The sequence below is a fragment of the Perognathus longimembris genome, chromosome 23 (genome assembly GCF_023159225.1).
Source record: "Perognathus longimembris pacificus isolate PPM17 chromosome 23, ASM2315922v1, whole genome shotgun sequence".
NCBI lineage: Eukaryota > Metazoa > Chordata > Mammalia > Rodentia > Heteromyidae > Perognathus > Perognathus longimembris.
Genome location: NC_063183.1, coordinates 3046971 through 3060270, shown reverse-complemented (window position 1 = coordinate 3060270; position 13300 = coordinate 3046971). Strand labels below are relative to the sequence as shown.

Below are 13300 nucleotides of genomic sequence, written 5' to 3'. Positions count from 1 at the left end.
CCTCAGTACCACATACACAGAAAAAGCCAGAAGTGGTGCTGTGGCTCAAGTGGTAGAGTGCTAGCCTTGAGCAAGAAGCTCAGGGACCTTGCCCAGGCCTTGAGTTCATAAGCCCCCAAACTGGCAAAAGAAAAAAGAAAAGAAAAGCCTTTGACCATGTAACTTGGGATGGGTGAAGTTGGGAAATATGGGGGAAAAAGATGGAAGGGGTGACATTAATCAAGATGCATTCTACTGAAAGGTGCTGGTGGCTCACGTCTGTAATTCTAGCTACTCAGGAGGCTGAGATTTGAGGATTATGGTTCAAAGCCTGCCTGGGCATATTAAGGTTTTTTTTGTTGCATTATGATTTAACCTAATTGCACAAAAAATGTGAAATCACAACTCCTCCAGATTTGAAGAGGAAGGTTATGCATGCCTCCATACATTTGAACCATATTGTGAATTTTACATCATACTGGATGTGTGGAATTCCCATGAAATACCTCAAATTATAAAATGGAAACAATCTTCAAACCTTTGTGGACATGCTAAAGAGAAAGGCCATTTTTTTAAATGGACAACATAATTTGGATTACAATATACCAGAGGCTGCTACTTATTTTAAGATCATGGACACTGAACTGGCTTTGGCCTCGACTCCTAAGAGTAACTAACATCACTCAGGTAACAACCAAAATTTCCCCTTAACTTCAAGACTATATACTCTCCAGTGCTTCCGTTGTGTTTCTTATAAAGAACTAAGTGACCAACTGCTTCCCATGGAACCAGAACAATGGTTAACAATGAGTTCAACTATTACACAATTATGCTAATATTTTACTAGTCCAAAAGCACTTTACAAGAAAATATAAGTATGGCTTCCAATAGGAATGTTATACCTGGACTTGGTACCAAGCTCACAGATTTGAGTTTACAAGGAAAAACAGGTTTTCAAGTTAAACAACAATTTGTAACCAAAACTTTAATCCCAAGGAATTCTCACAAAACATATTACAAATGACAGCATGAAAAAAAAATGTTGCAGAGCAACTCAAAAGTTCAGCTCTATAATGTACCCTTAAGCTGGCAGGACATTGGTATTTTGAAATCTCAAATTTCCAAATAAAGAATGTTACAAACAGCTATTGTATTCATATATAGCAATCACATAAGACACTTAAAAGGTAAACTTTCTCATCAGGTTTTAAACCAAGGCAACCTATGCCCAGGGTGAAGACCAGCTGGATTTTAGAAAAACTTCTCATCTAGTTTAATGGTGCAGCTTTTATCTTTACTGGTTGGCCTGTCTGTGGGCACAGCCACTTGTAAAGACTGCATATTCATCTACAGCTGCATACTGTATCCCAGCTATGAGTGAAAGTGCATCTCAGTTCCACTTCTGAAGTTTTGCTTCTGTAACATTAGCACATCACACTTTGGTTGGGCAAGATTTAGAGTTTTTTATTTCAGTCCTACGTGCAAGACTAGAGTTCAACGCAAATTCAGTCTTGCTTAAGGGAACATTGTAAAGGAACAATTCTTGGTATTACATGCCTCATATGATCTATTTCAAACCATAGACAATTACATCGCTGTGTCACTGTTCTAAAAGACAAATTTGAACAGCTAAAACATTTTAAAAATGCACCAACCTTATGAAGTCTCAAAACTTGAATTTTCTGTACATACTCCTGTCAACTGAAGTTATTTACTGTATACTACTCTTGCAAACTGTTCTTTCCTTTCATTTGACCTAGATTGGCTACCAGACCTGGAGAAAGATCGGGATGGCTTGTGATTTCTCTTCCAAGACAGTGATCTCTCTCTTCTCCTATCTCTAGAAAGGGACCTGCTTCGGCTGCGAGAGAAGCTTCTTCTTCTTGGATATCTACGGCCAGGTGGAGGACTCCTCTGGTAATCATCTCGAGGGCGACCACCCCAAGAAGGAGGCAGGCCACGGTTTCGGCTTCTCTTCTCACCATTTGACAGTTCCACTCTTACACGGCAGCCACACGGTGTTCTTCCATCTAGTTCTTGAACAGCATCAGATGCATCTCTGGGATCCTCAGATTCAACAAACGCAAAGCCTGTAGGGTTTCTAGCAACCCATACTTCGGAGTGGCCCTTAATAGCCAAAAGCCCTTTCCAATTCAGTCTTGTTGCCATTGTTTCCAAGATTGCCTACATAAACCTTACAGTCCAAAGGACAGGAATCACGATGTATTTCGAGATCGTGGAGTAGAAACTCGGAGGCTCAAACCCACACACCCGGACTGTTTTCCACTGAACTTCTTCAGCTAAGCCACCATGAGTAGATACGCACACTTCCCCGGCGTCCACGAAATGGCGGACCTATATTAAGTTTTTTAATCCATCAGGTTTTCCTCCCCCGCTGGCTTTGAACCATGATCCTCAGATCTCATCTTCCTGAGTAACTGACAGGCGTAATTCGTGTGTGTGTGTGTGTGTGTGTTTGGGGGGTGTCAGTCGTGGGGCTTGAACTCAGGGTCTGAGCACTATCCCTGAGCTTTTTTGCTCAAGGCTAGCTCTCTTACCACTTTGAGTCACAGCTCCACTTCCAGTTTTCAAGAGACTCATGGACTTTCCTGCCCAGGTTGGCTTTGAACTGCGATCCTCAGATCCCCGCCTCCTGAGTAGCTAGGATGACAGGCTGAACCACCAGGGTCCAGGTAATTCATGGTTTTCATGGGAGGTCTTGTAAGAAGCCTGGAACTCTTGGGCTCAGAAATCCTGCCTGAGCCTCCTCACAAGGAAGCACACACATCATTAGTGTGTGTGTGTGTGCTTTTCAGGTTGTGTACTGCGTCTTCCACTTATTAAATAAATGTTAATATCTGCGGAAGGGTCGTATAAAAGCATTTGAAGCTCCGATGTCTTCCTTGCGTTCAGGATGGTGCGCGTTTGGCACCTGGCTCAGGGTCGGGTCCCCAGGGCTCAGTACCGCCAGGGGCCGCCAGGGGTCACCAGCGCCGGCGGCGCCCGGCCGCGCCGCTCTACGCGCCCCGCGTGCCGCAGGGGAGGCGCGCGGGAGGCCGCGGCGCAGTGCATCCTGGGTCGGCGTAGCCATGGCGGCTCGTGTCCTTTCGGCTTGTGCCCGCCGCCTGCCCGCGGCCTTGGCGCCGCCACCGCGGCTCCCCACGCTGGCCCTGGCCCGGCCGCTCAGCACTGCCTTGCAACCCGCGGAGACCTGGAGGAGGGTCGGGGCCACGCACGCGGCCGCGGCGCTCGCGCAGGTGACTCGCGGTGACTTTGCCGGGGCCTGGCCGGGGTCAAGGGCCGCGGGGACGGGAGAGGTGGTCTCGCGCCGGGGTTCAGAGATCGTGGGGAGCAGGCGGGGGGGCGACGGCGCCCCGGGCCTCGGGGACCGGGGTTGGGAGAGGCTGGGGGCGGCCGCTCGCCCTCCGGCCCCACCGCCCTGCGGGGCCCGCTTGACCGCGGCCGCGGTCACCGAAACTGAGGCGCACCCGGCGTCGCCGAACCCCGGAGCCGAGTGCAGAACCGTGCGGGCGGTGCGCCGGGGTCCGGGGCGCCCGGGCCCGTCGTGGGAATGCCAGCCATCCCGCCCAGCGGGGCGAGGTGACGGGCTCCCTCTGTGGAGCGGCTCTCTCCCCTCCGTCCCCCTGCGGCGGCCTTCCCGCCCTTCTCGGCGTTCTGAAGCACGTGTGGGACACCCACCGGATGAGAGTCTTCAGCCCCAGGCCGCCCGGTGGCTTTGCATCCCCAGCCCTCCTCCCACTCCCCTTCAGGTTCACTCTTCAGGGTTGAGGCTCTGGCTGCGCCCCCTGGTTTTTTAAGTTCGCCCCCCCCCCCCCGCCCGCCGTGTGACTGGGGCTACCCACTTGGAAGGCCTATTGCCTCCCAAGGAGGCGTGGCTCCAGTAGTGGACGGCCGCTTGGCCAGCTGGAGGGCCTGAGTGCCTCCGAAAAGAACAGAAAGAACTAGCCTGAAGTAGGGTAGACTCTCAGAATCAAATTGAGAAACCTCCTTTCCTATTCCTTGGCTTTGTGTAAAGTCATGAGATTCTGTCATGACTTTTTTGTTGTTGGGTTTGTTTTTGTTGGGGGGGGGTTGGGTTGTTTTTTTTTGCCAGTCCTGGGGCTTGAACTTGGTGCCTAAGCACTGTCCCTGGCTTCTTTGTGCTCAAGGTTAGCACTCTACCACTTGAGCCACAGCACCACTTTCGGCCTTTTCTGTTTATATGGTGCTGAAGAATCTAACCCAGGGCTTCATGCATGCTAGGCGAGCCCTCACCCACTAAGCCACATTCCCAGCCCCATGACTGGCTGTTACAGTTAACAAAGTAATTCGGGGCTGGGAATGTGGCTTAGAGGTAGAGTGCTGGCCTTGAGCAAAAGAAGCTCAGGGACAGTGCCCTTGCAGAGGGGTTCCCCATGGAGAATGGTGGATTCTGGGAGAGGAGTTGCTTTGAACCCTTCCTCCTTGGCGGCCAAGTGATTTGTGTCATGCGGCTGTATGTTGGCTCTTGAGGAGGTGCTTTCTTGTTCTGTCATTTGTTATCTTGACAGCTGACACGTGGCAGAGGGGCAGTAAGACCCTCTAAGAGGTCATACTAGCCAGGAGGCCATTATCTGCCTCAGTTTCTTTATCTGTAAAAGAGGGCTTACAGTATTACACATTTCACAGTTACTGGGACAGCTAAAGTAGATGATGTGAGCTTAGGCCTTGCTAATGGTCAGAAATTAATAGACAGCTTCTATAATTAATAGACACTTCTATAATCCCAGTTACTTTGAAGACTGAAGCTGAAGGATCACAAGTTCTAGTCTAGCTTGGGTAACTTAGCAAGACTGTCTCAAAATTCAGAAAGGGTGTGGGGTGGTGGTTGTTGCTCGGAGGTAGAGTACACTGTTGAAACCCTTGGTACAATCCCTAGTACCTTAAAACATTTTAATGGGGATAGATGCAGTGGCTCATGCCTGTAATTAGGACGATAATTTAAAAAGTTTGCAAGACCCTATCAGTTAATAAGCTGAGCATCTATGTGTGCATCTGTGATTGTAGTTAATAGAAGGCCAGGCTGGTCCAGGCAAATGCATGAGACCCCATTCAAAAAATAAAGCAAAAAGGGCTGAAGGGCATGGCTTGAGTACTAGAACACCTGACTACCCTGCTCAAACCCAATACTGCCATAAACAGATAAATAAGAAGGAAACAGCGCCAGGTGTGGTGGCACATGTCCATAATCCCAGCAGTCACATGGCTGAGGCAAGAGGAGACCCTGTCTCAAAGCAAAATGTCAGAAGTGCCTGGGGATGCAGCTCAGTGGTAGAGCACTTTCCCAAGGCCCTGTGTTCCCTCCAGCACTGCTTCACAAGGAAGGAAAGAAAGAGAAAGGAGCAGGCTGGTGGTGTCACACTGTTAGTACCACAGTCCTGCCAGGATGTCATCCCGCGTATTCCTCTTGACCCTCACATAGCTGACTGGTCTGCTCAAAGCCTCCAGCAAGGTGGGTGCCGCTGGCTCACACCTGTCATCCTAGCTACTCAGGAGGATCACAGTTTGAAGCCAGCCCAGGCAAGAACATCTATGACATTCTCATCTCCAATTAATCACAGAAAAAGCCAGAAGTGGAGCCAGGCATGTGGCTTAAGAGTGAAGTGCTTGCCTAGCATGCATGAAGCCCTGGATTCGATTCCTCAGCACCACATAAACAGAAAAAGCCAGAAGTGGCGCTGTGGCTCAAGAGATAGAGTGCTAACATTGGGCAAAAAGAAGCCAGGGACAGTGCTCAAGCCGAGTTCAAGACCCAGAAGCGGAGCTTTGGCTCAGGTGGTAGAGTACCACTAGCCTTGAGCACAAAAGCTCAGGTACAGCACCCAGGCTCAGGACTTGCCAAAAGAAACCCTCCTACAATTGTAAGATTAACTTGCTCAGGGCCACACCAGGTGTCCGCAGCAGCAGCCCACTGTCTAAATGTGGCCTCTTGCTGGACACAGTTCCCTGAGGACCTCCTGCTGACCCCACTGCCCAGCCACTCACCTGCCAGTGATGCCGAAGGCAGTGCTGACACCTAGTGGCTAGGGTGGGAACACCTGGAGGCCTCCCCTCTTCTTGCAAGTCAGTTCCTTTTCATGTGCACTGAGCCTCTGTTAGATCTCCTACCTCACACATTTTCTCCCTCCTGCTTGTTCCTTTCAGTCTTTTGGAGCTGTGACTTGGAAACCCCTCTATCCCTGGGGAAGGGATCACAAAAGGAAACTGCTCTGCCACCCTTCAAAGTATCCAGAAACATTACTCTGGAATAACACCTGAAATGATTCAGGGAAATGAGAGTTGAAACAGTCTTGTCTGTAGCCCAGCTGGCCTCAAACTCCACATCCTCCATGCCCTCCTATCGCAGCCTTCCAAGTGCTGGGACTGTCTCATGCCAGGCCATTTGCCTTACTTTTCAGATTAGACCTGATTTCAGCGTCTGGCTTCCATACAAAAACACGTTTCTTAATACAGACCTATATACTGGTTTGGTTTTATTATTTTTTCCTGGTTCTGTAGCATAAACTCAGGGCCTCATGCTTTCTCTCTATTGCTCACAGCTGGCACTCCCACAGTCCTCAGCTTCTTTTTTCTTTTCTTTGTGTGTGTGTCTGTCCTGGGGCTTGAAACCAGGGCCTGGGTGCTGTCCTAGAGCTTTTGTTCCTGAAGGCTAGCATTCTATCACTTGAGCTGCAGCTACACTTCTGGCTTTCCGCTGGTTCATTGGAGATAAGTCTCTTGGACTTTCCTGCCTGGGCTGGCTTCAAACTGAGATCCTCATATCTGCCTTGTGAGTAGCTAGGCTTACAGGCATGAGCCTGGCTCTCAGCTTCATTTTTATTAGTATTTTTCAGTGTTTTATCAGTCTTGAGGACTTAAGTCCCTAAGAGCAAACCCACTTTCTATGGAAAAAGCCCTAAGAATGACGAGTTGAGGACTTGAAATGAACAGCATGCCAGGCACCAGTGGCTCACACCTGTAACCCTTGCTACTCAAGCTAAGACTAAAGAGTTGAGGTTCAAAGCCAGCCAAGGCAGAAAAGTCTTTGGAAACTCCATCTCCAAAATAACCAACAAAGCGCCTGACTGGAGGTGTGGCTCAAATGTAGAGCAGCATCGGTGGGTAAAAAAGCTGAGGGAGAGTGGTGGCCTAAGTTCAAGCCCTTGTAACAAACAGCTCATACACACAAATGAACACCCCGAGATGAGGCCGTTAGATTGGGGGTATTTGGTGATAGGTGGTTTCCTGTTCCGTGTTGTCCATTCCTTCTCATTACCCCCCTGGCCTGTGAGTTGGAGTTCATCCCACATTTGGTAACTGAATCTGGTCAAGACTAATGCCTGAGTCATGCAGGCAGGCTCATGTCAGAGATGCCAAAATATTACTTACTTTGACATGCAAAATCAGAGGCATGTAGTCTGGATGGTGGCTTGCTGCCAGGCTACCTGGACGAAATAGGTTGGAGTGGGATGGATTACTGGGGCTCCCCCAGCCCACTTTGGGGAGGAGAGCTGGCTTCCTCCATCCTGGCTCTGTTATTACTAGGTCCTGTAATTACTTCACAAGCCAAATTTGGCCTTCCCAGTGCTGGGCCCTGGGTGGGAACTGCCTTTCTAGGCTAATGGTGCGTCCCCATGTGTTATTCTGACCCCCATCAACCCAGTAAAGATGGGAGAGGCCTGTGGAGGTCAGTGGAGCCAAGGCCAGGCCAGCTTTGGGCAGGGAGACCAGACTTTTTTTCTGCTCCTGGGGCAAGGTCTCTCCACATAGCCCTGGCCAACCTGCTGAGAACTGCCTGGATCCTAAGGCCGCCCAGGACTGGAGATCCAAGGCTGTGGAGCCTCCTCTGTGTGTGTGTGGCCGGAGGTTTGGTGACTTTCCCTGTCCTCCTGTAGGTGCCAGGGCCCGTGCCACGGTGGGGCCGCTCCTACAGCGACTTGCCGCCCCTGACGCTAGAGGGCATCAAGGACCGAGTCCTGTACGTCTTGAAGCTGTATGACAAGATCGACCCAGAAAAGGTAATTGTGCTGTTGATACCCCCATTTCCACCTCAGCTCTAATCACAGGCCGTGTGAGTTTTGGGATCTTGTCAGATGGGTGCGTAGATCTGGTTGCATGCACTGCACATGCACATGTCTGTAAAATACAAGTGGGCTGGAGGTGGGGTCACTCAGTAGGCAGAAGCCCTTGGTTCACTTCTCAGCACCAACCCAACACAAAAGTCACAAGAGGACTGGGAATGTGGCTTAGTGGTAGAGTGCTTGCCTAGCATTCATGAAGCCCAGGATTTGATTCCTCAGTACCACATAAACAGAAAAAGCTAGAAGTGGTGCTGTGACTCAAGTCCCAAGCAAAAGAAGCCCAGGGACAGTGTTCAGGCTTTGAGTTCAAGCCCCAGGACTCGGGGGCAGGGGGTGGGGGGGAACTCACCAGAGATAATATACCATGAACACGTTTCTGCCCCTTGCTTTTTTTTTTGGCCAGTCCTGGGGCTTGGACTCAGGGCCTGAGCACTGTCCCTGGCTTCTTTTTTTTGCTCAAGGCTAGCACTCTACCACTGAGCCACAGCGCCACTTCTGACCGTTTTCTGTGTATGTGGTGCTGGGGAATTGAACCCAGGGCCTCATGTATACAAGGCAAGCACTCTTGCCACTAGGCCATATTCCCAGCCCCCCCTTGCTTTTTTTAAATGGGGGGAAATGTATTTTTGCTTTTCTGTGCTGGGGGTTAGAAGGCAGTCCTACCTTGCTCCTTTTTTGGAGACAGGTCTTGATCTATAGGTCAGGTTGGCCTCAAGCTCATAATCTTGCCTCCTCTTGAGGACTGATTTTTTGTGGTGGTGGTGTTAGTAGTGGGTTTTTTTGTTTTGTTTGGTTGGTATGGGGCTTAAACTCTGGGCCTTAAACTCTGGGCCTGGGCGCTATCTCTGAGCTCTTCATCTCAAGCTAGCACTCTACCACTTGAGCCATAGTGCCACTTCCAGTTTTCTCATGGCTAACTGGAAATAGTCTCATGGACTTCCTGCCCAACCTGGCTTTGAACCGTGATCCTCAGATCTCAGCCTCCTGAGTAGCTAGGATTATAGGCGTGAGCCACCAATGCCTGGCTGTTGTTGTCATCAATATTGTGGCTTGAACTCAGTACCCTAGGTTTGCAGTGCAAGCATTGTGCCACTTCAGTCACACCCTTAATCCTTTATGTTTTAGTTATTTTTCCAATAGTTTTGGGGGGTTTCCCTGGCTAGACTAGACTGTGATCCTCCTACCTATGGCTTCCTTTCTTGCAGCTCTCAATAAATTCCCACTTCATGAAAGACCTGGGCTTGGACAGTCTGGACCAAGTGGAGATTATCATGGCCATGGAAGATGAATTTGGTAACATGTGCTGTGCTTATAGTATGGTTATCCTTTAGGTGTACGTTTGTTTTGTGTTTTTTTATTTCTTTGTTGGTTTTTTGGGGTTTTTTTTGCTAGTCTTGAGGCCCGAACTCAGGGCCTGGGCACTGTCCCTGAGCTTTTGCTCAAGGCCAGCACTCTACCACTTGAGCCACAGCGTCACTTCCAGCTTTTTCTATTTTATTTTATTTATTTATTTTTGGCCAGCCTGGGCTTTGGATTCAGGGCCTGAGCACTGTCCCTGGCTTCTTTTTGCTCAAGGCTAGCACTCTGCCACTTGAACCACAGCGCCACTTCTGGCCATTTTCTGTATATGTGGTGCTGGGGAATTGAACCTAGGACCTCCTGTATACAAGGCAAGCACTCTTGCCACTAGGCCATATCCCCAGCCCGACTTCCAGCTTTTTCTGTGTGTGTGGTACTGAGGAATCAAACGCAGCTTCATGCTTACTAGGCAAGTACTCCACGACTATATTACCAGCCCATGTCCTTTAGGTGTGTTAGTTGAAAGAAATGCTGGAAGCCCGAATTAGAATCAAATATTAATAGAAGTAGTAGCTGTCACCCCTTACCATCTGACAAAATCCACACTGGGGACGGGGCTGGCAGAGGCCCAGGAGGGAACTGAAGGGTCCTCGTGGGAAGGGCAAAAGCCAAGTCTGTGCAGGTGCTCACGCCCGAGTCCCCTTATGAGCTGTGGCGACTAAGATTGGCAGCAGTCCCAGTGTGCCTCTGCCTGGCCCATGTGCCCCTCGCATATTGCGTGTTTGTGCCAGTGCACCCTTGCCAAACTGCTTGTCTTAGTCCCTGGGTAGGAAGCTGTGGCCTCCATTGCGCCTTGCAGAGGATATGACTCAGATCCTTCACTCTGCAGTTACTGCAGAGTGGTTCCCAAGGGCCACTAGCCCACCAACCCCATCTCCTGGAGCTCAGGACTGAATGCTTAGGAGAGACCATGTGTAAACACTGGGCAGGGTCTGGGCAGGCACTCAGCAGGAGGGGAAGTGGTTGCCTAGCCACGTGAAGAAAGGCATGATGTTCAGTTCACATAGCATCGGGTACACATGGTACACACATGATGAGCTGTGGGAGTGTGCTGAGTGAAAGGAGCCCTGGCACTGCTGTTCATGGGAAATGTCCACAAAAAGCATTTGGGACAGAGTGGCTGGGGGGACCGCTAAGGGGTCCTGGGTTTCATTTTAAGGATGATGAAAATATTCTTAAGGATTTGGTTAGAAAAGAGTTGTTAGTTGGCATCAGTGGCTCACACCTGTAATCCTAGCTACTCAGGCTGAGATCAGAGGATCAAGATTTGAAGCCAGGGGCTGGGGATATGGCCTAGTGGCAAGAGCGCTTGCCTCCCATACATGAAGCCCTCGGTTCAATTCCCCAGCACCACATATACAGAAAATGGCCAGAAGTGGTGCTGCGGCTCAAGTGGCAGAGTGCTAGCCTTGAGCAAAAAGAAGCCAGGGACAGTGCTCAGGCCCTGAGTCCAAGGCCCAGGACTGGCAAAAAAAAAAAAAAAAGATTTGAAGCCAGGGTGCTGGGAATATGGCCTAGTGGTAGAGTGCTCGCCTCGTGTACATGAAGCCCTGGGTTCAATTCCTCAGCACCACATATATAGAAAAAGCCGGAGGTAGCATTGTGGCTCAAGGGGTAGAGTGCTAGCCTTGAGCAAAAAGAAGCCAGGGACAGTGCTCAGGCCCTGAGTTCAAGCCCCAGGACTGGCAAAAAAAGAAAAGATTTGAAGCCAGCCTTGGCAGTAAAGTCCACGAGACTTTATCTTCAGTAAGCCTGGGGGCGGAAAAGGAGGGGGGGGACTGTGAAGTGGAGCTGTAGCCAAGTGGTAGAGCCCAAAATAGCTCAGGGTCAGTGCCCAGGCCCCAGGACCTGTACGACAAACAAGAATTTTCTGCTGTTTACTGTATCTGAAACAACCAGCAGTGTACCCAGCATGGTGTTAAGTACCACTCAAAAGTTCTGTGCTCACTAGGAGCTACAGGTAGCTCATGCCTGTAATCCTACCTACTTAGGAGGCTGAGATCTGAGGATCACAGTTCACAGCCAGCCTAGGCTTTTAGAAAAATCCATGAGACTCTTATCTCCAATTAACCACCAGAAAACTGGAAGTGGCACTATGGCTCAAGTGATAGAGTGCTAGTCTTGAGCTGAAGAGTTCAGGGACAGCACCCAGGCCCAGAGTTCAAGCCCTATGACCAACAAAAGGAAACAAAAAAGTTCTGTGCTCACAGCCAGAGTGTGATTCAGGGTGGCTGGACGATTTTGAGAGTTGTGGGTTTGGGGAAAGGGTGAGGTGCTTTCAGTTCTGAAGCATTTGTTCTTTGTATACCCACACAGTTGTCAACTTCCTTCGTTTTAGGGTTTGAAATTCCTGATATAGATGCAGAGAAGTTGATGTGTCCACAAGAAATTGTAGATTATATTGCAGACAAGAAGGATGTATATGAATAAAACACCAGGTAAATAATCTCACCTAGTGACTCAGTTTGTCTGTACTTCTTCAGCAAAGCAAGAGTCAAGAAGAAAAGGGTGGGGGCTGGGAATATAGCTTAGTGGTAGAGTGCTTGCCTCATATACATGAAGCCTTGGGTTTGATTCCTCAGCACCACATATATAGAAAAAGCTAGAAATGGTGCTGCGGCTCAAGTGGTGGAATGCTAGCCTGGAGCAAAAAGAAGCCAGGGACAGTGCTCAAGCTCTGAGTTCAAGCCCCAGGGATAGCAAAAAGAAAGAAAAAAAAAAGAAAAGAAAGAAAACAGTGGAAATGCTTGACAGATTTTTCACTGGTTATAAAATGAAAGCAGAGCTTGCATGGTGGCCCTGCCCATAATCCCAGGTACTTCCTGTAATCTGCCACTGGCTAGTCTTTTTCCTGGGTGAGTGAGTAGTCATCCTTGGACAGGACTCCCTTGATTACCAGCCCTCCCTAATGTGGCCTTCCTGAGTCCCTGCCAGGCAAGCTCCCTTCCTGCACAGGAAGCAGTGGTGGGCAGAGAAGCTTCTGGATCCCAGCCCCCAGGTTGTCCTCAGCCTGATGACATTCTGTCAGGACAGGGACCTGCCCTGCCTACATGTAGCAGAGCCATCCGTGCCTGTGCAGCGCTGAGCACAGGGGTTGTGCTGGGGCCAAGGGTAGCACTGTCCCAGTGATTGTGATGCACACCCGAAGAACATGACCTTACTTTGTCCTTGCCAGAACCCTTTCCTCGCCGAGAGGACTCCAACGATACTGGAGAGGGTCGAGGGGAGGAGGCTTCTCAGCGGAAGTGGTGGCACAGCCTCTCTGTTGGACCTATATTTAAATTGTTTAAGTGTTTTGCCCTTTGAAAATAAATCTATGAAACCAACACTTCTCAATCTTTACTTTTTCAATAATGTCTTATAAAGTGCCTTTATTTCATGACACTGCTTAATATTTTTCAAAGACTTTTCTGATTACCACCATCACTAATCATGTATATTAAAAATATAGGGAAGCCAGGTGCTGGTGGCTCAGGCCTGTAATTCTAGCTACTAGGAGGCTGAGATCTGAGGATCATGATTCTAAGCCATCCTTGGCAAGAAAAGTCTGAAAACCCAGAAGCATTGAACACTGACCATGAGCAAAAGAACCAAGGACACTGCTCAGGCCCTGAGTTCAAGCTCCATGACCAACAAACAAAACACAACCTTTGGAGCGGGGCCGAAGCAGAAGGAGAGTTCAAGGTTAACCTGAGAGGTGTAGCGAGATGGTCTCGAAAACATGCAGGGCACCTGTAATTCTAGCTACTCAAGAGGCTGAAATCTGAAGGACTGAAGTTCAAAGCCAGCCAGCATACCATCTAATTATCCAGAAAAAAGCAGGGCTATAGGCAAGCTCTAGCAAAGCAAGCAGGAGGTTCTGA

General features: G+C 49.4%; 1 protein-coding gene and 1 pseudogene across 1 annotated transcript; one reads left to right on the top strand and one right to left on the bottom strand.

Moving 5' to 3' along the window:
- Positions 1 to 1657: 1657 nt before the first annotated feature.
- LOC125341058 lies at positions 1658 to 3070 on the bottom strand (annotated as a pseudogene).
- On the top strand, positions 3034 to 12763 carry Ndufab1 (NADH:ubiquinone oxidoreductase subunit AB1). Its single transcript, XM_048331862.1, has 5 exons — positions 3034 to 3236; positions 7893 to 8015; positions 9284 to 9371; positions 11776 to 11875; positions 12613 to 12763. Exons 1-4 carry the CDS (start codon positions 3069 to 3071, stop codon positions 11865 to 11867), a joined length of 471 nt encoding a protein of 156 aa, XP_048187819.1. The 5' UTR covers positions 3034 to 3068; the 3' UTR covers positions 11868 to 11875; positions 12613 to 12763.
- Positions 12764 to 13300: the final 537 nt, after the last annotated feature.

Coding starts and splice junctions, on each gene's coding strand:
- Ndufab1 (XM_048331862.1), top strand. CDS start 3,069: ATGGCGGCTCGTGTCCTTTCGGCTTGTGCCCGCCGCCTGCCCGCGGCC. Junction 3,237..7,892: donor CGGCCGCGGCGCTCGCGCAG/GTGACTCGCGGT, acceptor GTCCTCCTGTAG/GTGCCAGGGCCCGTGCCACG. Junction 9,372..11,775: donor GGCCATGGAAGATGAATTTG/GTAACATGTGCT, acceptor CCTTCGTTTTAG/GGTTTGAAATTCCTGATATA.